Here is a 24,050-nt window from a genome sequence, read left to right as displayed (position 1 = left end):
ATCTGAGGCCCTTGAATGTTCACCAAAGTTTTTCATACATATATATATTACACATACACAGAGAGAATTCTGGGGAGAGGATTCTACTCTCTGGCTTACCTATAATAATCTGTTAAGACCCAGTCACCACAGTCAGTAGCGTCTAGACTCACTAATGAAATGCAGATGTCCAGTTCACAGTTAGCTGAAAAGCTATCCAGATCTCACTGAATATTCACCACATTTTCACTGACTATAGTAAGTGCATAGACAATGAGCTTTCTCAAAGACACCTCAAGTTAAGCAAGCTGAATCCTACTGTTCTTCCCAGTCAAATCACACAATTATATTCCTGTCAAGTCTCGTCTTTTGTACAATCTGGCAAGTCCTGGTGAATAACTGCTTATTTGCTTGGACTAGCAGAATATTGTTGACTTCACATGTGAAACAGCTGTGGTGTCTTTGTATAGAAAATCAGCTGTTTTTCCCAATTTCCCCCTTGTTCCTGTCTTTTATGAAAACAGAGATAAAAGATCAGTAAAACCAGACAAAATAAAGTCATTCTAGGATTGTCTGATCACAGCTTTCTATCAGATACAAGCAGAAGCACCAACAAGCTGAATATCCTCCTGTGTAAAGACTCAAAATGCTTTTTGCTCCCTTTTTGACAGCACGAGAAAATCTTAGCTGAGCATAGAAGCACAGCTGCCAATGACTCATGAGTCATAACAAAAAAAAAAGCCAAAGTAGGAAATAATGTCTGTTACTAACCATAATTACGATCACTGCCCATATTTATCTATCTGTGTCTACCTATATCAGAGACAAAAGATCAATTTTCAGTTATATAAATTCATCTTACAATTTCAAAATTATGCAAATGTCAAAGGAATTCCTGTGTATTGCAACTAATTCATATAGTGCGTGTATTTTTTCTCTTACTCTTTCCTAAAAGAAATCCTTAAATGAAAAAGCAATGAAAATGTAGTACACAGGGACGTTCCAATATCCATCCTCCGCATTAGATAAACAAAAGTTATAATCTATATCTATAAAGATATAAAGTGCTTATTTTTTTTCTGAAAGTATTAGACAACCTGATAAAGCCTTTAAGTGTATTTTCTCGCAAACTATACTGCAACACATGTAGAGAATGATAAAAATCTAAGACAAAAAATAAAAAAAATCCAAGTACGTCTAAGGAGATATATACATATACACATAAATACATTTTATTTTTAAATAGGTTATTTGAATCAACTTAGTTGCTGACCTTCCCTGTCTGTGCAATGCCGACCCAGCCACTCTCTTGCTCCCCCTCCTCAACAGGACAAGGGAAGAAAATAAGATGACAAAGCTCATGGGTTGATAAGGACACTGTCACATGCAAAACAGACTTGACTTGCAGAAAATTAATTTAAGTTATTGCTAATTAGAAACAGATTTGTGAGAAACAAAGACAAAACCTAAAACCACCACCGCTTTCCTCCTTCTTCCCAGGCTCAACCTCACTCCAACTCTTCTACCTCCTTCTTTCACTCTGAGCAGTGCAGGGTGGGTGGGGAATGGGGAGCGTGATCACTTTGTAACAGCTCCTCTCTGCTGCTCCTTCCTCCTCACCTGCTTTTCAACTGCTCCAGCGTGGGTGCTCTCCACAGGCTGCAGTCTTGCAGGGTGAGACTGCTCCTGCATGGGCTTCCCTCCACAGGTCCTGCCCAGAGCCTGCACCTGTGTGGACTCTCCATGGGCTGCAGGTCTTTCAGGGCATACCCACATGGGGCGGCGGGGCCCTCCACGGGCTGCAGGGCAGGTATCTGCAGGGCCATGGCCCTCTCCATGGACTACAGGGAAACCCCTGCTCTACCTGCTATTCTCTCCAGCAACTGCAGGGGAACCTCTGCTCTGGCACCTGAAGCACCAACTGCCCCCCTCCTTCTGCACTGACCTTGGTGTCTGCTAGGTTATTTCTCACATTTTTTCCTCCCTCCTCTCTCTGCTAGGTAGCATTTTTTACCCTTTTTAAAGTATGTTTCCACAGAGGCGCCACCACCTTGGCTGCAGGGCTCAGTTGTGTCCTGCGGCTGGTCTGCTGGAGCTGACTCGAACAGGCTGTGTCCAGCACGGGGCAGCCCCCGGCCCCTTCTCTCAGAGGCCACCCCTGCAGACCCCCCTCTAAACAAAACCTTGGCACCTACGCTCAGTGCAGCTGCATAAACCGTAATACAAAAACATGTACCTTCAAGTGAAGAAAATACTCAAGTATATTTACCTGGATTACTTCCTGATTATTTTTTTAAACAAAGGAATGGCTGATGTTAATCTAGAGCAAAACAATTACAGAGCATATCCATATAGATTACCCAGATGTGCCCACCCCTACAGAGTCACAAAGCCTTGTTGAGCACTGCAAGGCTTGCAGAGGCACGATATATGTCTGAGCAGGATGAATGCAGTGATAGAGCCTTTAAAAATATGACACTTGCAGCACACTCTAATCTGGGAATCACACTGCATGCAAATAGAATGAATATTAAAAAATGAAGCCATCACTCTGACAGACTTACCTGTCAAATGTGCATGTATATTGTTTCTTTCTGTGAATTTCTAATCTATGCATTTTCAAACACTTCCATATGAAATATGGTTATCTTTTGAACACAATTTTATACAGTTGTCTACAGGTCATTTAATCTCTCATTCTCTTAAAATGGAGGAATGTGTAAATCATGGATGCTGCTAGAGAAAATATTACCCAAGGGTACTCTGTATTAGCATTGGCAACAGCTGATAATCATAAAGATTTGCAATATCGTACCATGATGCACACTCTGTTGAGCTGGATTACTTATTTTCTGACTTTTTTCTGTAAAGGAAGCTGGAAGATAATATCCCAGCTAGATTTACGTCTTGTGTGAGACTGTCATGCATTTTCAACAGAAAAGTTATAGACCATACTTCCTTTACGTAATATGAGGTATTTTTAGTTATCTAGTACTTTTAGCTATATATAAAAAAATCATGAAAAGTCCCTACATGAATACTTAAGTTAAAAAGAAGTTTGGATAACATTTTGGAATGTGTTTTTGAGAATTCCGAAGCACAATATTAGAAGCCAGGGAGGCAGATATCTGATAGCAGACTTTTTAATAAGACCAAACACATTTAAAAGGATCATATCCCGAGATCAGTTTAAACTCTACTTGGCACAAAACCTGAAAAACTCTACGCTACTTCAATACTTTCCCCAAAGTGTGACCGACATTGTAAGGGCTTGTTATGCCACAACCTTCTACAAGTTGGTTTGCTGACCACGGGAATCTTCACAGCACAGACTCGCATACACAGACACCTCCTTATTGACAGCCATTCCTCATGATAACACAAAAATATTCTTGAACTTAAAAAGAGGAAGTAGGCAGTGTATTTTTTACATCGTGGTTTTATATAATAGAATTCTAACATTACCTGGATTTTGAAACTTTAAACATGAATCATGTCTACTTTCAGTGTATAACGCTGCACCTGGAGTTTTGGTATTCAAATATACAGCTAAGCTACAGCAAATGGGACTCACAGTGCAAATCAGGTAGTTATGTCATCCACACTGAACTAAGGATTAAATGATTTTCAGGTAATGTTGTTTTAGCTCACTGTGGCTTTTCATATTTAGCACTCACACTTCACATCTAAAGTTCTTCAGATGCTTTCTCAGTGGTCTTTTTTTAATGCAGTTTCATGTAATTAACAAATAATGAGATTTCCAGAATGGATTTGAAACAACCAAATTTCTGTGATGCATTTTCAGTAAAGTGACCCATTCAGAAGTTACTTAAATAAAAATTACTTTCAAGCAGCATATTACCCTTTCTACTGTAATTAAAATAAAATTTGAAGACATACATTAATATTTATCTCACATCTTGAGCTGGTCCATCCTGATTCACAAAAGCATTGATATCCATCAATGAGATCTATACACCTGAAATATAGAATAGGGTTATTCAGATGAAGCTACGTAATTCTAGATTCAGCACTAGTAGTATCATTCCGTATATTTCAAAACAATGGTCTGGTGTAACCTACTGAAACCCATGGCAGTTTCAATTAGTTTTAATAATGGGTTTCAAATGTGTATATTATGGGTGCTGAGGGGTTTTATAAGGACACTGATTGTCATATTAAAAGACGTCTTCCCATTTAAATATGTTGGCATGTAACAGCTAAAGATTCGCTTTTAACTATATTAAACTCTAATTAATCCACATGCACTGAAAACTGGTTTATGCTAATGAATAAAAATGAAAGAGAAACTAAGATAATGTAACAGTATATTACATTAGCTTAAGCAGGCAACATCTGTCATCTTCAAGTGTGCTTGTACTCTTACTTTATGGAAGAGCATAATTAAAAGTATATTTATCAACCATCCTGTATCATTAAATCTTAAATATTACTAGTTACATACATTATATTGGAGATAATAATAGTTAAATAAAAATAGCCACCTTCCATGAAGACAAGGATCTGGCAAGCATTCATTAACATTTATCTCACAGTTTGTTCCAATAAAGCCTCTCCTACAATGACAGTTATAGGAACCGATGTCATCAATGCAGCTTCCACTGTTGAGGCAGGGAGCAGACATACATTCATCTATATCTACTTCACATCTATCACCTGCGTAAAAAACAGAAGATATGACTAAGCTTTAAATTCTAAACTCAAACCAATGAACAGTTTATTTATTAATATTATTAATTCCAGATAAACTGCTTTTATTTACATACATTCTTTATATATTTCATTATACTCATCAATAAACAATATCCCACTGGAATTACCTGTAGGTGCAAATGCCGAAAAGAATGGTTATATTGCAATATATTACAATGATAACAACTGTAATGGTGGCAAAGCAAAAAAGGCTTTGAGGGTCAACTTGCAAGCAAAACAGTTAAATGGAGAAACTGAAATTTCAAGACTTTTTTTTTTTAAACAATTATTAGAAAGATGAATAGCACAGCTTTCCTTTAAGAGGAATGCAGAATGAAAAGGATACATCTTGGTGGTGATCTAACTCTGTTTTGTCAAAATGGAATTAAAATGCAGGAGCTTTCAATAACTGATAAAATACATAAAATTCTCTGAAATCTTTCTGAAGACCTTCATTATGAGAGATATAGTGGTGCACTTTTCTGCTTGTAATTTTCCTGCAAATTAGTGCCACACATCTTCCACCTAAGCATCTCAAAGTACTTTACAAAATACTAATTGATGTAGGACTCTCTGTAGGCAGCTAAGCTCCACACAGCAGGTTGCTCACCACTGCAGTGGGATCAGGGGAGAGAAACAAAAGGGCAGAAGTGCAAAAACGCATGGGTTGAGATCAAGACTGTTTAACAGGTAAAGCAAAATCTGTGCATGCAAGCTAAGTATAATAAGGAATTCATTAATCACTTCCCATGGGCAGGCAGGTGTCCAGCCATCTCCAGGAAAGCAGGGCCCATCACGTGTAACAGTTACTTGGGAAGATACTAAAACTCCATGTGTTATCAACAACGTTTGCAGCACAAATCCAAAACATAGCACCATACAAGCTACTATCTACAAATTTAGTTCTATCCCAGCCAAAACCAGTACATTAGGAATAATGCAAGAATGTTCTCCTGATTTTTCAGGTGTGTGATCCAGGGGAGGTGTGAAGGAGAAAAAAAGAATGCTTAAGACAAAAGATCCTCCTCTGGAGCAGAGAAAGTGTCTACAAGTCAGAAGTTACACCAGTTCCTCTGGCTATGCATTTAACAACAAAAATAAAAGGCATGTCTTGCCTTTCTGTAATTAGGTATTTACTTAAGTATCACCATTTCAACTCAAACCCAGCTATTTTATACAAAAATGTGAAGAGTAAATGAAAAGTTCCTAGAGCCTTTTATCACTACTATGAACGCAAATGCTGGCAGCATTTTAAAGGAAGGAATTCAGAGCGAGGAAGAAGCACAGCGATACCCTAACCTTTGTCTAGTCCATGTGTGAATAAACGGCTCTAAAAGACAGCACCCGTGAGACTAGCCATCACCACAGCAGATGTGTTGTCTCAACATTGTTAAGGCAGGAAGATAACACCACTGCCACCGCAGAGATTTATCTACACATTGTTAAAGGCAGAAACTGACTGATGCCATGGAGCAATGGGGGAGGCTGGTCCTGTAAACTTAACCAAACCTCTGCTCATGTGCCCAGACCTGGGGTTGGGGGGATCGAGGTGCCTGGAAGCCCCTGAGGACCACCTGGTAACATTGGGCATGTACACCATCATGGGGTGGAAGGTGTGGTTAAGCAGAACAGATTGTAACAACTGTATAAAAGACCGGAACCAACTAACACCGGACGGATCGTTTCCCCACCAGACTTGGAAACGAATCGGACTGTTGGGACACAGCATCTCCGGGGTGGTAGCTATTGCTGTGAACTCTTTCCTTCTTTCTTTCTTTCCTTCCTTTCTCTCTTTACCTCTTGCTCTCTCTCCCTTTGCATTCACAGATTTATTGTTGGGCAATAATACTGGACAAATAATCTTGGCTCTTGACTCTGTTTTGAGTCTTAATTCTGTTCCCGAGAATACAAACAAAACCACGCTCCGGTCTCGGACTGGCATGTGACAACAGCCAGAGATCAAAATCAGGCATTTGTAATAAATCTATTAACATGCTACAAAAAGAGTTACTTTTAAGATCATGTTGAATGTTTTCACCCAGTGAAGCTCAATAGCGTAATATTCACATTAATAGGAACATTAGGTATGTAAATATATTGTACACGCATGAGGAAATTGCTTTTTCACAATATACGCTTGGTCTCCTAATTGAGTCAAAGAGAATAAAACAACATTCCAGATTCCATTTTCAAGTGTGTGGCCTGAGCCCCAGCAGCCCTAGAGCACTGGTGTCAGGCTCTAGGCAGAAATGCATGACAGACTGGACTTGGCAGGTACCCCCACGACAATGAGCTGGGGGGGGGAAGGTCCTATGCAATTCTGCACCCGACCAGATACTGGTGCGCTGGTACTTATTCTATACAAAGCCATATATTGGTACAAATTAGAAGGCAGTTCTGAAACCTGTTTAACCCCCACCCCATGCAAGCGTTCAGCAAAAATCTCTGATCATTCATGTTCCTTGGATACTCTTGCTCAGTGTCACACTCTCTTTACCACTGGTGCCTTATTTGATATCACTATATGTAAGAACTTAAAACTTTCAGAAACAGGTATTTTGTGAACATATTGCCAAAATCTAAATTCAGGAACAGAGAAAGCTAAGATAATCTGTCCTGTTATAGAAGATCTAACTATCAAAGAGGCAATTCTCCTTGTAAGTCAGCATTAGGAAAGAAAATTCTTAATCTGCTCTTATCAAGGAATGCTTCAAAAACATTGGCAGGATGGTAGTACTACACAGTAATATACTTCAAGTTCGCCCTACTTGCAACTCTAAAGTGATTATTTTTCTTGTATCTAAATGGTAAGGGCATCTCTATAGCACTGTACTCCTATTCTACACCGTTATAAAAAACAAGGTCATTTCATGATTGTAGAATTTTTTTATTTTCCTGGACCATTTATCAAAGACTGTGAGTTTTAAAATGGGATAGTCCCAAGGTTAAGGATTTTTTGATAGATGAGTAATTCCAACCTTTGCTTTCATAACCAGCTGTATTTTCACTCAAACGTGCTTTCATTCCTACCTTTTCAACACTGCTGTTCAGAAATTGAATTAGCTTCCCATGTGCAGGACAGCAGAGTTATTGGTGCAGATTACAGTATTTACCGTGAGTCACCAGGGAGCAGTGGGGTTTGACTTAAGCGACATGCTTATCTCACAAAACAGACAGGACAGATGGCGTCTAATATTCAAATTGACTGTGTGACACCCAGGGTGAGGTGGGGGCCTCACAGCTCCATGTTGCTTCAGTAAAATCCAGAGAGACCCCTAGACATCTGTATCGAATTCCCCGCCCTGTGCTGAACTGTCGGGCCCCACTGGCCTTTCAGAGTTGACAATCCTTGCTAAGGGCCAGTCAGTACACAGTAACTGACTTAGTCCCACCTTGCCATGAGTATAAATCTGGAATTTAGAATCCTCTGTTGTGAGGATGAGAACTCCAACTACTGGATGGATCAACAGGCCTGGACCTCCCTCTTCCTCATAATGCTTACCATAAGCTTATCTCCTCTTATCATAAGACTTGCACCTCCGACTACGTTGGATGTTACCTGGGAAAGCATTGTTGACAAAAAGCACTGAACTCAGCTCCAGCTCAGTTTTTGCAGTAAGTGCATTTATCAACAGCAACTCTGAATTCATTCTATCTGTCACCTTAAGAAATCATCTACCTTTTCAGCTCTGCAAAACTCTTTCAGTGGAAGTTCTTAAGAGTGCTCTGACAGGCAAACATTGACTCTGATGAGTGGCTGTGCACATATAAGCCTTCAGACCTAAACTGCTGACCAAGCTGGAGGCTCGGACCGGATCTAACCACACTGAGACTCCTCGTTTAAAAAGCAAGTGGATCCCTTCTGAACCTTGTGACTCAGTGGGAGGGCTCTTTTTCCCTGGTCATGCATCAGACTCATACCCATAATGCGACACAATGCAAACAAAAAAGTCTGTTTTCCCTTGAAGTCTTACTAATTTAAACTTACCAAATTAGCGAGAGGACATACGAATGAAATGGGTAGCATTAATGCACACAGACTGCTGCTGGGTTTTGTACTATGTACTCTTACTTACAATTAAATTCACTTATAAAAACTCACTTTCATAGTTAAATCACACATATTACTTAGGAGGTGCAAATCTCTATTTTAAGAGTGAAGGGTTCTCAACTCAAATTAGTAATTTGCTTTTGATAATTATATATCTGAAAGCAATAACAATTTAAAAAATTTTAGCGTTTTATGACTTTTTAAGGCAGATATTTCTGATCTTGAAAAAAGCAAACCCTAGAACAGCTCTGATCTTTTATTATTATTTCTAATAGTTTGCTTTATAAATAATCCAATGCAATTCATTCCTACTGCTGCCTTTCACTGCTGCTGTCTTCTATCCTCTGTATAGGTGTAATACATCCACTAAATGAAATAAACCTCAAAGTACAGTGTATTTTAAAAGACAGTATATTTCTAGTAAGATATTTAAGTATTAGTTATCAATATATCAGCAGCAGACCCCATGTTCATCTAATGAAATTTGATTTGACTGTAATCAACCCATTAGAAGCTTGGCTGAGATACCTCAATGGCTACAGCCTTTCACTTAAAGAGCTTGACACATATTGATATATTGATTTGAAAAAACAGATTAAGAGTTAAAGTAATCATTGATAATTATTCCATATTCACATGTGCTTCCACTACTACATAATCTATTGAGAAAGAAAAAATATAGTTCCTTTAGATGATTAACATCTTGTAATTAAATAGATTCTGTTTTACACTCCTGACCTACTCTTACTTATGCTACATTGATCAGCTACCTCAATGCCACTGAACAAGTTTTTGCCTGGACAGCTCAATGAATGCAATTGCAATGCAGTGAAAATCCATTATTTGATTATGGGAAAAGAAGACTCAGTGCATAAATTTAGTGTGTCAATAAATGATTACAAAAATCACATTTCAAAACACAAGATATATTGAGAAAACCATATTTTATATCTTCACTTCATCCCTAGAAAAAACCTTACAATTCTAACTTCAGGGAGTTATAAAAACAGGAATCATTGTGGTATTTCTTTTTTAAAAACAAAGGACTCAGAATTACCAAATTGTGGCTAAGTATTCAAAATTTACATTATATAAAGAGATTGTCCTTTCCTGTAACTTGAAAACTTAAACTAGATAAGACTTAATATATTTAATAGTCACAATAAAAGAGAACATCTCAGTAAACTGCCATAGAAGTGCAATCCCATTTGCAAAAGCACTTAAAAGAAAACAAAATTAAAAGGTTACTTCCACTGAAGTGCCCAAATACTTACTGCACTGATTTGGAAAAAAACCCTAATTTGGTACAATTTTGATCAAAGTGCAAATTAGAACTAGTCGTACATATTGTTAATGCAAAGAAATAGTTCTCTCTTGTATGGTCTCATGTTTTTTGTAATGGCCTACATACCTTCTCTTGGACAATCCAGCAAAATATTCATAACAAATTAATGAAAAAATAAATTCTCAGAAAAATTACATAGATTTAAGAAAGTAACTATTTTTTATATTCTAGACTGTGTATGCTTATATAAGATTTAACATTTGTAAAATTATTTTTCTACAAATATCTAGTTTTGTGGAAATGACAGTGGGTGGAATGTATCTACCCATTCCTCAGCTTCTATGTGGCAGTGAAGAGAGCAGAATTCAGATAATATTGTGTTAGGGAAGTCAGAATGTAATACATCTGAATTAATCTTAACAATTGTAAAATTAAGCAGTCAGTGTAAGATAGGAGTCTAAACTCACTTTAAAACGGACAAGAAGAGAAGCACCTTCAGAGTGGTCTACATCATGTCTTGGACACCACCTACCTTGAATGTCCTAGTAGTGGCGATGACTGCAGAAGGAAATGAAATGAGTAATTTGCACTAGCTGCCTAGTTTTTCAAGGACTAAAATTGGGGGTATTAAGCCTATTCATAGAATCAGCTGTAAAAATCATCATCCATGTAATGGAACTTGCTCCACATTTTCTAAATCTACACTTTGTTGTTGTTGTGGTGGTGGTGTGTATAGGGGTTTTTGCAATACCAGCATAAATCGTGAAATAATATTTCCTTAAATAAAATTTTCCTTCTCAGCCTCAGTTCTCCCACTCCTTAAGAGTTCAGAGAGAGCATATCACAGTAGTCTCCCTTTATTTCTGTCCAAAAACTGTAAAAACCTGTACAACACCTTTTACAGACAATCTTTACTTAAGAGAATGCTTAATGTCACAAAGGACCTCTAATCTCTAGGTGTACCTGAAACACGGGGACCAAAATTCATTAAATAATGTTCAGGTAGGGAGTAACATCAGAAGCTAGAGAAATGCAACTTTGTGCTTAGCTTCTTTAAAAAACAGGTATCATGAGATCCAATTAAGATTGATTCTGCCAAGACTGAATCTGATGGGGAAACCAGAAATGCCTTGTGGTGGTATCTCCATATTCTGCCCTTACTACGAAAGCTTTAGCAATATTAGTAGGCAAAATGGACTTTTTTAGTCCTTCCAGTGTTAAATGTTTCAGATACATGTAGAGAGAAAAAGTCCATTTTGTCATTCCCACACTAAAATGAATTCAGGAGATTCGCTGTGAATACATATAACCATGACAGTAATTACTGGTCCAATAGGCTTAAAGATGAAAATGAACACATGTAACAGGAAAAATAATACAAAATAATTTAATAAAAAGAATGTAATTTTGAAGTATTAGTTCTATCAAAGAAAATAACTTGCTTGATAGTAGGAGCTAGTTCAAATGTTCTTGCTAAAATGCACTAACTCAAAATATTTTTGATAGTATTTTTATAAAAAATAATTTACATTCAGATGCTAAAGTTTTGTCTTTAAATGCAACACCCATATTCTAATACTCTCTGAACAAATCAGGTCAAATACATCCCCAGCATTAATCTCTCAGCATCACTGGATTAATCCATTCTGATATGAATAAACATTTTCATTTAAATTATTTCCAAGAGAAAAATGTACTAAATTTGTAATTTGTCATACTGTAGACAGAAAAAGACTAGCAATTGTTCATGACAGTAACCTAGACAGCCTGTCATTCTCTTCCAGTGTGACTGTCATTTAATTTGAAACCTGCCTTCTTTTTCAACCCTTCTTGAAAGTATGAAAACTTTTAATAAAAACAATCTTGCTGTATTATAATAATTATAATAAAACCAAACATTCTGCGAAGCTGGTTTGAGAGGCAGACTATAATACCACAGAACTAGCACATTACTTAAAAACATCACCTGTAAATTGTTTCATAGCTCTGAGTCAGATGCATTACGGGCCTGAAGACACCTCTTGGAGCTCTGCTTTGCAGATTTGTATTTACCATGCTAGAAATAACGCCTCCATGCAACAAAGAACAGGGAAAAGTACCTCACATCTACTGTATTTGGGGGATTACTGAGACTGGCCACCCAGGGGCTCCCCTGTGTGTCACAGTGCTGCGGAAGGCAAGGAAATGTCGGCAATGGGAGAAGACAAGAGGATGGAGTAATAACAGTAACACCAAGATGTATTCTCCCACTCCTTCAAATCATCCATTCATGGGAAGGATCAGTCTGTCTCGCACCTTAATAAAGAAAACTCAGCAGCCTTTTCCAATGCCCTTTTTCAGTTCAAGTTCCTTCACTAATTGGGGATGCCTTCGCCTTTCTTGGAGGGCTTCTTCACAATTCCACGCCTACACCCTAATCTAGAGATTGGCACATCCTCCATCAAGACTTTCATCTTTTAAACTGTAAACCCAAATCAGAAACTACTCTTCTCTGCCTTCAAGGACTTTTCTCACCAATGTCAGATCTAACCCAGAATCCCTCCCTCTTCTGATCACGGAGCATTTCTTCTCAGCCTTCTGTTACAAAAATAATTGTGGTTTTGGCCTTCTTCCCTCAGAAACGTATCCCCCCAATATCCAACTGAGTTTTAATAAGCTGTAGTGTACCTTACAAGCTGAAAAATGAGTTATTAGACTTCATCCTGTAAGCATTTCGGCACAGGAAAGGAGGAAGTTTGGAATGGCAGCAGGTCCTAGAAATTATATTGCTTTTTTGGCAAACTCTCCTAGTCAAAACCTTAAGCTCTCCAGGAGCTTTCTCCTTGCAACAGAACAGGGCTGAAAGCAGACACTGTGAGCATAAGAACGGACCATGTAACAAACACTTCTGAGGTGTGATCTCTGAAATGCACATGCACTCTTGGCTATGCTCTCTTTAAGCTTTCATCCTACTACTAACAGGAACAGCTCTGAGGTTTTTCTACATGTTTTTGTATTTTGCCTATGACTGATGTATTCATGCCAAGTCCTGTAGTCTATGCAATGTACACAATTATTTATTTATCTTAAAATTATCCATCTATTCAACTTCATTACTTTAAGGCAATTTTTGAGTTGGTTTCTTTACACTGCATGCACATAACTTTGAGGCAATTGACTTAACACAGAAAATAACTTTATTTTTTTTTACAAGAAAATTTCTGTCATAATCTCCAGATCCTCCCTTCTTGTTAAGTAAACCTGAGATTTTCATGACGTTTTGTATTCAGATGTTTTGTGATTGTGTTACATTTCTGAGAGTAAAAATACTTCCATTTTTGAAAATACAGTATATATTCTGGTTTGTTTACTACTTAGTGGATTTAAAAGAAGTCATATTCTAACTTTTAGATATATATATTATAAAATAATACAACATTTATATATCAAATATAAAATTAATTTGTTCAGACTAAAGACTGAGGACAATGATCATTTATAGACCTTTTTGGTTCTTTCATTTCTAGGAGATTGATAACGAGATTTGAGGGCTGTTTCAAGAGATCGGAAGTTCACAATACTAAATTATGGTAAGTGGCTAGTATGAAAAGAAAGGAAAAGAAAGAAACATACAATTTTGTGTAAGACTGAAGTCAAAGACGTACTAACTTGAAAAGAAAAACAAATGCATGATAAAAACCAATCAGTTCCTGAGGGTGTAGCTGAAAATGGAAAAGAGCAGCAAATTAACATGGTATATTAATTTATATATGATACAGAAAAAAAAAGTAGAGCCTTCTATGGTAACTGAAAATTTAATATACAGTTGAAAAGAGAGAGAACTGATAGAAAAGGAGAGATGTCCTTTCAGAATTACTCAGCAACACCTAGTTCTTATCTTGCTGAAGTCAATTTTAGTATCAAATATTATGATGACTACTGAAAACTACTTGCCACCATGCCATGAAATAGCATAGATGAGGGTAATCAAAAGATCAATTAATAATTTATCATATTGATGTATAAGACGGACATTAATATATAGCCAATAATGAAGCCAATTATATGTATATGTATATATGTATATAAAAAGATTGTACAGCATAATTCTAATGAATAAAAATATTGCTCAACTTAAACATGAGCAGAAATACTACAAACCATATTGCACAGTATATTTGAGTTACAGAAAAAAATTAATTATTTGTTAAACAATTTCAGCATAAGAGTGTTATACCCCAAAAGAAGTAAAAAATGAAGAGCAACAATATCTTCTAACATGTCTATGTATCATAGAAATTGTGAATAATAATGATAATGATTATGAAAAATCTCTACATTTGTAGATGAATTTCAGGTCCTATTACCACACTTCTATGAACTTACAGAGGTTTAATTAATTTTACTTTTTTTAAACTTAGAAGTTATTTTAAAAATCATTGTTCATCTAGCAGTTGTCCTCATTACTGTTATAAAACCCAGGAAAATATAACCATAAACAATTATAAATTATCAACAGAAAAATTTGGAAAACACTAAAATATTATATTTAACACTGGTATTTATTTACAGCTTGAAAATCTTAATTTGGACAGATAGAAAGTATGTATTCAATTGCGTTCCATCCTGATCTTCATCAAGAATGGTAATTGATCATTCTTAGCTGACATTTTGCACAAGAGAAAAAAAACATGAAAACAATACAGAGCAAAAATTTTATCAGCAGAGTCATTTGGGATCAAAAACAACATAAACTGGCCTATGGAAAAATAATGTAATAGCACCTCATAATTAAAGCAAAAACAAGCTGGGATGTGTACTAGGTAAAATTCATGTATTATAACTATTACAGGAAAATGTGGAAGACACAGCTTGAAAAAATATGATATGTAATAAATCCTACTGGCTACAAATTTGTTTCCACAGCTTTTCAAATAATTTCTATAATAAATGCATTGTCTGAATACACAGATGTACAAAACCACATTTTAAATAAATGTTTTAGCCTCCTAAGACTACATCTTTCTGCAGAATTTGTCTTTCATCCTGATAAATTAACTGATACAATATGCCCCAATCATCATATTCTAAAACAACCCTCTTACACATCTAGAAATATGTTCTCTCTTAAAATTAGCAACTGACTGCAAAGAACTAGCACTTATTTTGTCACAGTGACATTAATGTCATGAACAGCGTAAGGTCCTTTTTACATCATTTTAGTATTGCCTCATTCAGCCTGGTATGAGTAAACAAGCTGTAATAAATTTTTTCTAAGTACGCTGCATGAAAAACTAGGGCTGATAGGGTTGCTGAGCTTGTTTTTGTTGATTTCATCTTAAGAAAGATTTATTATATAGTGTAGTGACTAATACCAGAGATTTAGATTTTCTGTTTCTATTGTATTTTGCATCAGTGATAGATTTATTTCAGGCAGTTATTTCATTTTCCTTATATTAAGTCAAGTTAAATTGGTGCTGATCAGACTACAGAAAATTTGAGTCATTGCAAACTGTTTTGAAGTAAATATTCTTTTCTTTAGACAAAGTTTTGATTTCCACTCTGGATGGGAAAGCAAAGAAAGCTTTATAAAATAAGATTAGACCACAGGAAACAAGGTAATTAAGACAAATACAGATTAATTTGATTGGTCTAAAATTTTGAAAACAATTCTTTTCATTAAATATCAAATTGAGATCTTCGATATGTATGCATGGCTTTTGAGAACTGTATCTGCCTGTTAATTTAAAAGTGAATGCAAGAACCAGAGGGATCAAACACAAACAACATCACCTATAGCTTGCACTGTCTGTTATTTAGATATTTGAACTCCAGACTGGAGTATGATGAAACCATCAGAAGCAGCAATCTACCTAAGCAAATTGCTTCTTGGCTTATTGGTGTGCTTTAGTTATAAAGAGCATCAGATCAAACATCAGATCTTAGTGATCTGAACATTTTCTACCAAAAAAACCCAGAAATTCAAAAATTCACGATCTTGTGACAGATGAAAGGGAACATACCATAAAAAGAGTCTAGAATTTAATGACACTCCTCTTAATGTTTTAACAGCCTCATAGTCAAAATTATCAGTACTGAAAAGCATCAATATTAAACTGGTTATACTAAAAATCCCCCCAAACCTTCAAATGTCCCTGTGGGTTTTAAGTCTGACACTACAGTTTTCTCCTGAAAATTGTAGATGGGGGTGGAGGACATTGCAAGCATTTCCCAGCATCATGGTATCTTTGCCAGGAGGACTGTGATATGCCTGGTGGGGGACGACTTCTCTTTGTCTCAAGGAACATGTCGATACTTTCTTCCTACCCTAGTTTTGGACTCTGCTTGTGTTTCCCTTTATACCTTTACCTGACACAGCCCCCTTCCTTCTCCCAGGCTGCCAGCTGCAGCGTGGCAGTGGCCCCCAGCCTTTCCAGCCCCATGCACACAAAAGGTGATGGTTTGTCAGACAGTGACTGAAGGGGCATGTCACCTCCTCCCCAGAGAGGCCACCCCAGAGCTGGAGCTGGAGCAGGGGAGCAGCAGCCACTTGCCAGTGCAGGGGTTAAACCAGCAACACCCAGCTCAGGCCATGGAGGGGCTGAGCCCCTGCACTGCTGGCTCTGCGCACAGCTGTGCCTCCCTCTTCTACGGGCAGAAATTGTGTTTATGGGATTACAAAATGATAAAATCAAACCATACCTAAAGATACCACAGTTTAAAATATGATTCAGTTTACAGATGAATAAACTTACAAAAAGAGATGGAGAACAAGATAAATCTGAAGACAGTGCAAGTAAAACCTATTAATTCATGTCTGAATATTGGAAACACCATGACAAAATTGTCATAGTTGTCACTAATGCCAGAGGAGGTCACATTGTAGTTGAGCAAGATGCAAATATAAATTCAATATTTACAACATTTTAAATTTGATTTTACAAACATAGGTTTTATTATTAGCATTTATTAAAACTGAGAAAAATATTTTAGACTAAAAGATAACTGAAAACTTGTAGCTGAAACAAACCGTTAAGAAGCAAAGTATCTCTTATTTGAACTAACACAGTTCAATAGGGAGAAAAGAATTGTATTGGTATGTTATATCATACGTAACATATATTTTTCATGTATTGCATAGATCTGTTAAAAAAAACACACATAGCCCTACAGAGAAATACCCATGTTTTATTCAGTGTATTTGCTGTGTGTTAGCCATTTTAATGTTAAGATTGCAATATAAAATAGAGTGTAAAAGTAAAATATGGGAAAACTGGAGAGCTCTACTATGTGGTAAAGGCATCAAGAAAAAGATGTTCTAGCACCACTCCAAAGTAATGTAAGTTTAGCTTTGTGCAAAAAAGTATATATTCAAATTTACTTCATTATCACTCTATACCCTGAATGCCTCCAGAATATACTATTATAATAATAATTATTATTATAGCTTTTGATTTTCTTCTTGATTAGGTATGTTTTATGTAGTCTGTAATAGTCTTACTTAAAAATGAAGCACTTGCACATTTTTACAGTCAAATGATAATGAAAGTCAAAGTCTACTGTATAGCTAAAAATTCAACTTGTCTTTCTCTTCTTAAGACACAATGATATTAATAATGTATTATTCATATTAAAATTTAAATATCATATCAGAAATGAGAACAATACTGTCATTGGAGGTTTTCCAGACTAAACTACAAAGCCTTGAGCAGCCTTAATAACTGGAAATAACCTTAATTACTGATGAGAAAATGTATTATTTATAATACAGGTATGCCTTGGGTATTACATTTAGGCACTAATGTTTGGTTCATTTAATTACTATAGCACACCTTCATTATTTGTTTCCAGTGAGAACTTGGCAACTTAGTATTTTAGACTCGCTGTGGGGAAAGAAAACCAATCCAAGTCATATAATCAGTGAGACCCAGAGAGCTGCCCCATACATTTTTCCATTACAAACTAGGAAAAAAACCCAATGCAATTGCTATGAAAGTGAATAGAATCTTAGCATGAAAGGTCAACCCATGCTACCTTAGTGAACAAAATACTCTTCATGAAGTCATCTACTTTGAATCCTGTTGAGGATAAAAGACAAGAGACTGCTGGCAAACATAGCTACAGAGAACCAAAGAAAACCCATGATGCTACTACCATGGCCATAATTTTCAGAAAGAAGCAGCACAAATTTATTCTAACATATAGCATGTTGAGTTCTGTGAAGTGAAACCGTCACTCAGCAGTCATTGCTTTATTTATTACTGTGCTGATTGAAACATTCTCAGGTTTTTAGTGATGAACTGCATGTTTTTATCTAACTAGTTCCCAGTCATTAATTTTTGAGTGCAAAACAAAAAAAAACCCCACAGCATCAGAAATAGCTATGAAAATATTCTTATTTCATTTGTAACAATTTAGACATTAAGTACATTTACAAGTTGCTCAAAGAAATATCACGTAATCACAGAGCAGATGAGCATTATGATGCGTAATGTTCCTCTGTGGTGGTCTCACATTAAAGCTGCTTAAAAGTTCCATTGTCACAGTATCTGTAGCAGAGCAATTTGCGTGGAAAATCAATTTGCTGGCCTTAGCATGCTCAGTGGCATACTTGAATATATTCAAAGTCCCCACTAAAGTTACACTTGCTGCTAAGTACGGAGACTTTGCTAGCTTGCACCAGCTCTCACAGTTGCATTAGTGCTTTCTCAAATCTGTTGTAAGTATAATGTGAAGCACTGATTTTGGCTCAAGAAGCCCTAGATATTTTAAATTCTCACCTAATAGCTTACCATAATAGGTAAGATTCAGATATAATTACTTGAGCACAAGTTCTCAAATGTTCTCACGGGACAGTCCTATCCCCTGATTTCTGCATTTCAAGCAGCTCAAAAAATCTTCAGGGAAGGATTCTGCATTTGCTTTACCCTGAAAGACTGATCTGATAGATTATATTTATGTTATGAGTTTTGGTTACTACCTGTTTAGCTGGGGATTGTCCAAGTTTTATTATTTATTTATTCTGTTAAATAGTATGTGCACATCTTCAGAAAGATACTTACGTGGTATATATAGTATCATGATAAAAAACATAAGGCAAACCACAGAATTCACAGCAGCACTTCCATAATTAGGATATAATGTTTAACAGCAATTCTATTCTTGTGAGGCATGCTTTCCTGGAGGAAGGGATTATGATGATGATTTATTATTATTATCATGATTGTTTTGCCACTTTGTTGCAAGAACACATAAATAACAAGAATGGTGCCAATATTCTTGGAGGCCTCATCAAAATCTGTTACTTTTACAGAGGCAACCTGTCTTTCTATGAAATCCATAAGGCAAATCAGGTACCAAAGGACTTTAGAAACTAGAAAACTGAGGAAAGAACTATTAGCAGATGTCTAGGTAGCATAACGCAGAAGTGTGTTAGAGTCCCTAAGAAAGATACACAAAGCAGAAGCTCTGGAAGCCCAAAGGACTTTAGCCATGTTAGTATGGCATTGTATCTGGCTTTACTGCCATGCCTCTATGAAGAACTAACAGCCTGTGGCTGACACCATTCTGATGCAGCTCATTTTTTTCTTTTACCATTCAATCTAGCTTGCAAATTTTGATCTGTGATGTAGAATATGCTTACTGCTGTCAGTTTCATGAGTCTAAGAGATCATATTCCTCCATGTTCACTAATGAATTAAAAAACTGTTCTCAAACATTTCCAGATATGCTTGATACAGAGCAAGAATGCTTGACAGAAACAGACAGAATGCACAACTGAAAGATGGCTCACCTACTGGGTATTTTATATTGAAAATATTTCTTCCTTTTTTTTCCTCACTTAGTATACACGATAAATATTAAACAGATCAGCTACAGAAAGAGAGAGAATGTAGGAGAGATCTTACGTTACAGGCAAGAATCAGATTCAAGACTTTGTTCTGGTCAGTCTGGAGTGATGTATGCAAAAAGAAGCAGAAGTTATTTGAAACTCTCTATTAATGCTGTTGCATTTAGTAACCTCTATGAAGGTGCAGGAATCTTGGAAGAAAGCCTGTGAGAATCAAACTGAGACTTTCTCCCAATCCATGATGCCACTTTAGGCAACGGGTACAATATGAAATGGGTGCAAATCCTAACATCTACATGACTGCATGAACAGTGCCCTTTTTATCATTGTGAAGCAGTGTATTTACATTGATGGTATTTGTAAATAACCACAATTCATAAATAACAGTTTCTTTTCAGCAGTCAAAAAAAGAGAAGCAAAGCTAGTTCTATTCCTTTTTTACTGAATCCTATGAACCCAGAAAAAGAAGCTGGTTCTGTTTGAAGATACATAGGAATTAACTGTACAACACATTGGTGGAATCACCTTAGAATTACTATACTAACTACCTTCAAATCAAGACAGTAATGAGCACGAAGAACAAACACTTCACATTTAGATATTCTTTGCCAAAATACAAGGATTTTTCTCCCTAAAGGCGCAGATCTGTAACCCAAAACAATTACATTTTACTAAACAAGGGGAGTGTACTGTCATCCAAGTTCCTAATCATCAGATATAATTTGTATACACAGTGAGAGTTGCTGTAGCCAAACACTCATTATGAATGGACTGTAGCATTGCATATTTTGAGCATAATCTGTACAAAAAATTAGGTAGTTACTGTCTTTGTCTCCTTAAGGACCATAGATTTGCATGCACTATAGAGACTTTTCTTTCTTACAAATGGGGTTCTTAGCTGTTCAGTAACTTCACTGCCTCGAAATTACAAACACATTTTTCTAGCTTTCTAGTTGGAGGTCACTGCTACATGGTATAGTAACCTTTACGGACCACATAAAATAAATGTTTTCTCAAAGAAGAAAATATGTACTAGACTACCTTCTGTTGCTGAAGCTGTAAGTACAAGATTTGAAATGAAATTATCAAAAGGTCACATCCAAATAGAGAACTTGGGTAATAAAGATTACACACAATAATCTAACTTGATTTCTGTTGTGTCATACAGAACACTGGGCCAAACATAAATTCTTGTATTCAGTTCTTGTACTCGTTTCCTGTAATTCAGCACCTTATGGGCTGCATCTGAGTGCAGAGACAGTTGGCTTGCGTCCTCGCAAAGTTGCTTTCTATCATGTTTGGAAGACCATGGGAACTGGGGAAGGTCCCCAGGGACTAGATTGTACTTATCTCCCAAAAAAAGCTGAGGAACTACAGGCCATTAAGGCTCACTTTATTCCCTGGGAAGATCATGGAGTGAATTCTCTTAGAGACCATTTCTAAGCAATAGACGGAGAACAAGGTGACCAAGAACAACATTACACACATTGAGAGCAAACTTGTGGAGAAGGACTTGGGGTACTCACGGATGAAAAGCTGGACATGAGCCAGCAATGTGTGCTCACAGCCCAGAAGGCCAACTGCATCCTGGGCTGCATCAAAAGAAGCGCGGTCAGCAGGTCAAAAGAGGTGATTCTGCCCCTCTCCTCTGCTCTGGCGACACCCCACCTGCAGGAGCAGGCTGGAAACTAGGACTATGCATGGCAATCAGCTGAGGGGAATGTGCTCGAGCTTGTCTGGACAACAATTAACATGATGAGACGTGTTTACAGAGCACAGGGGAGTGGGGGACGGATGGTGCCAAGGATGGTGCCAAGGAAAGGTAACACCTTGCTGTTAATTGCTGGTAGTTAACCACCAATCGGGGACTGCCTAGTATGCAATGCTTAGCTTCAAGAACCAATCTGTTTAAAACGCGCAGCTTCTGAAAGTGTATATAAACTCGTGCTTCTGTACAATAAATTGACATTTGCTTGCATCAAGCTGCGTCCCGTCTCTTCATTCGCCGCACCCACCTGAAGTGCTGTGTCCAGCTCTGGAGCCCTCAGCACAGAGAAGACATGGACCTGTTAGAACAGGTCCAGAGGAGGGCCACAAAAATTATAAGAGATGGAACACCTCTCCTATGAAGACCAGCTGAGAGGGTTGGGGTTGCTCAGCCTCAAGAAGGGAAGGCTCCAGGGAGATTTTTTTGCAGCCTGTCAGTACTTAAAGGGGACTTAGGAGAAAGATGGGGAAAGACTTTTTAGCAGGGCCTGTCACAAAAAGCTAAGAGGTAATGGTTTTACACTAAAAGAGGGCAGATTCAAACTATATATATATAAGGAAGAAATTTTTTATGATGAGGGTGGTGAAACACTGGCACAGGTTGGCCAGAGAGGTGGTAGATGCCCCATACCCAGAAATATTCAAGGTCAGGCTGGACGGGGCTCTGAGCAACCTGAGTTAATTGAAGATGTCCTTGGTCACTGCAGCGGGGTTGGGCTACGATGACTTTCAAAGGTCCCTTTGAACCTGAACTATTCTTGATTGTACAGGTTTATCAAGGGAAAATCATGCTGGAGCAATGTGATTGCCTTTTATGATGAAATGACTAGGTTTGTGAAAGAGTAGACAGCAGTGGATGTCACTTATCTTGATTTTAGCAAGGCTTCCACACTGTCTCCCACAGTACTCCTGTACCCAAATTAGGGCACTAAGAGCCTGGAAGTCTGGAAGGGTGGACAACTTGATGGCTAAAAAGCTGCCTACCTGGCTGGGCTCAGAGGGTTGTGGTTAATAGATCATACTGTTCCAGGAGGCTTGTTAAGAGAGGAGTACCCTCAACTCTGCCACAAGTCTCAGAAATCTGGGAGGCGTGAGACCAGACTTCAGTAGTAAACCCTGAAAAAAAGACAACTTTGGGTACCTCAGACTCTTCCATGCCTTTTGTCACTAGGTCCCTCTCTCCACTGCAAATCAGGCCTGCTTTTTTACTGGCTTTCCTTTTCCTGACAATGTATATATAGAAGGCCTTCTAGTGGCTTTGCACATCATTCTCTGTTCTCAAGTCTAGCCGAGCTTTTCGTTTCCTAATTTCAACTCTGCACACCCAGGGTAATAGCTTCATATTCCTCCGAAGTAGCCTATCCCTCTCCTTCCACCAACTGCGTGCTTCTTTTCTGCATGTGAGCTCAGTCAGGTGTTGCCTATTTATCCTTGCTGGCCATCTGCCATACCTTCTTGACCACTGTCTTCCTTGAACAAGGATAAGCAGTATTTAGAACAAAGCTGCTACCAGACTAAGATTTAATTAATGGAAGTGTGACTTAAGGCTTTAGTTAGTAGATGGTAAGTCACTCTGAGAGGAAACTCTCAAGGGGTGTTTACGTCCTGACCTCAGCTCTCAGGAAAGTAAACGAGCAGCCTAGACTTGGCATTTCAAACCAAATACTCAATGAGATTACACCTTACTGTTCTATGTCCTCTCTGGCCCAGGAAATCTTTGCTGAATAGTGTTGAAGCTCAGCAAGTACAGCAAAAGTGCCCTCTCATTTCCTTACAAATCAGGCTAACTCATAGCACAGACATTACAGGACTTCTCAGCAAAACACATAAATTTGCCTTTCATGATGGTGTGTTCCCTGAACTTAAAATTCTACAAACTTACGCGAATGGTCAAATCATTAAACTAAAAGACAGACACCACCACCTCCACAGTTAATACAGAAACACAGTTCTGTCAGCACACATTAGATTTGTTCTTGGCATGGCAAATTTTGGCCTCCTGTGATATGCAAGATGCACCCTGATTTGATGTTTCAGGGAGCATACCAGGAGATTCCTCCCCTCTGAGTCGAAATAAATAATCCCTTCAGTTAGTAGTGTAGTTGCTCTCCCTCCAGATACCAATAGCAAGGCAGACAGACAGAGGCTTGAGGAGTGTAATCACTGCCAGAGCTGGCTGGCACTACAAAGCTGCAGAAGTAGATGGGAAGGTCAAAAAGATAAAGAAAACTTCTCTCCCTTTTCATTGATTAGATCTTGTGGGACTTTCTTGCTAGGTCAGCCTGTTGTATAAAAAGCAGAGCAGACTTTTCATTGTCACGTAGACAAGATGAATAGCAGGTTCTGAGGCCCAGCATAAGGAAGGTGGAGGCCCAGAGCTGGCATTAAAGACAAAATAAAAGATGAGTTATTTAAGCCAAGGTTTT

At 37.5% G+C, this 24,050-nt stretch overlaps 1 protein-coding gene across 1 annotated transcript in view; it reads right to left on the bottom strand.

Annotated features, from left to right (window-relative positions):
• The window catches only part of EYS (eyes shut homolog), an 873,960-nt gene that overhangs the window by 480,817 nt on the left and 369,093 nt on the right, over window positions 1-24,050 (bottom strand). The window contains exons 26-27 of the mRNA XM_027809136.2: window positions 4,485-4,656; window positions 3,880-3,958 (exon numbers count right to left, since the gene is read on the bottom strand). Of these exons, the coding sequence (XP_027664937.2) occupies window positions 3,880-3,958; window positions 4,485-4,656 (251 nt within the window). The remainder of the gene's footprint in view (window positions 1-3,879; window positions 3,959-4,484; window positions 4,657-24,050) is intronic.

This window comes from Falco cherrug, chromosome 6 (assembly GCF_023634085.1).
Source record: "Falco cherrug isolate bFalChe1 chromosome 6, bFalChe1.pri, whole genome shotgun sequence".
NCBI classification, from domain to species: domain Eukaryota; kingdom Metazoa; phylum Chordata; class Aves; order Falconiformes; family Falconidae; genus Falco; species Falco cherrug.
The sequence above is the reverse complement of the archived record's forward strand: the minus strand, read 5'-3'. Positions and strand labels throughout refer to the sequence as shown.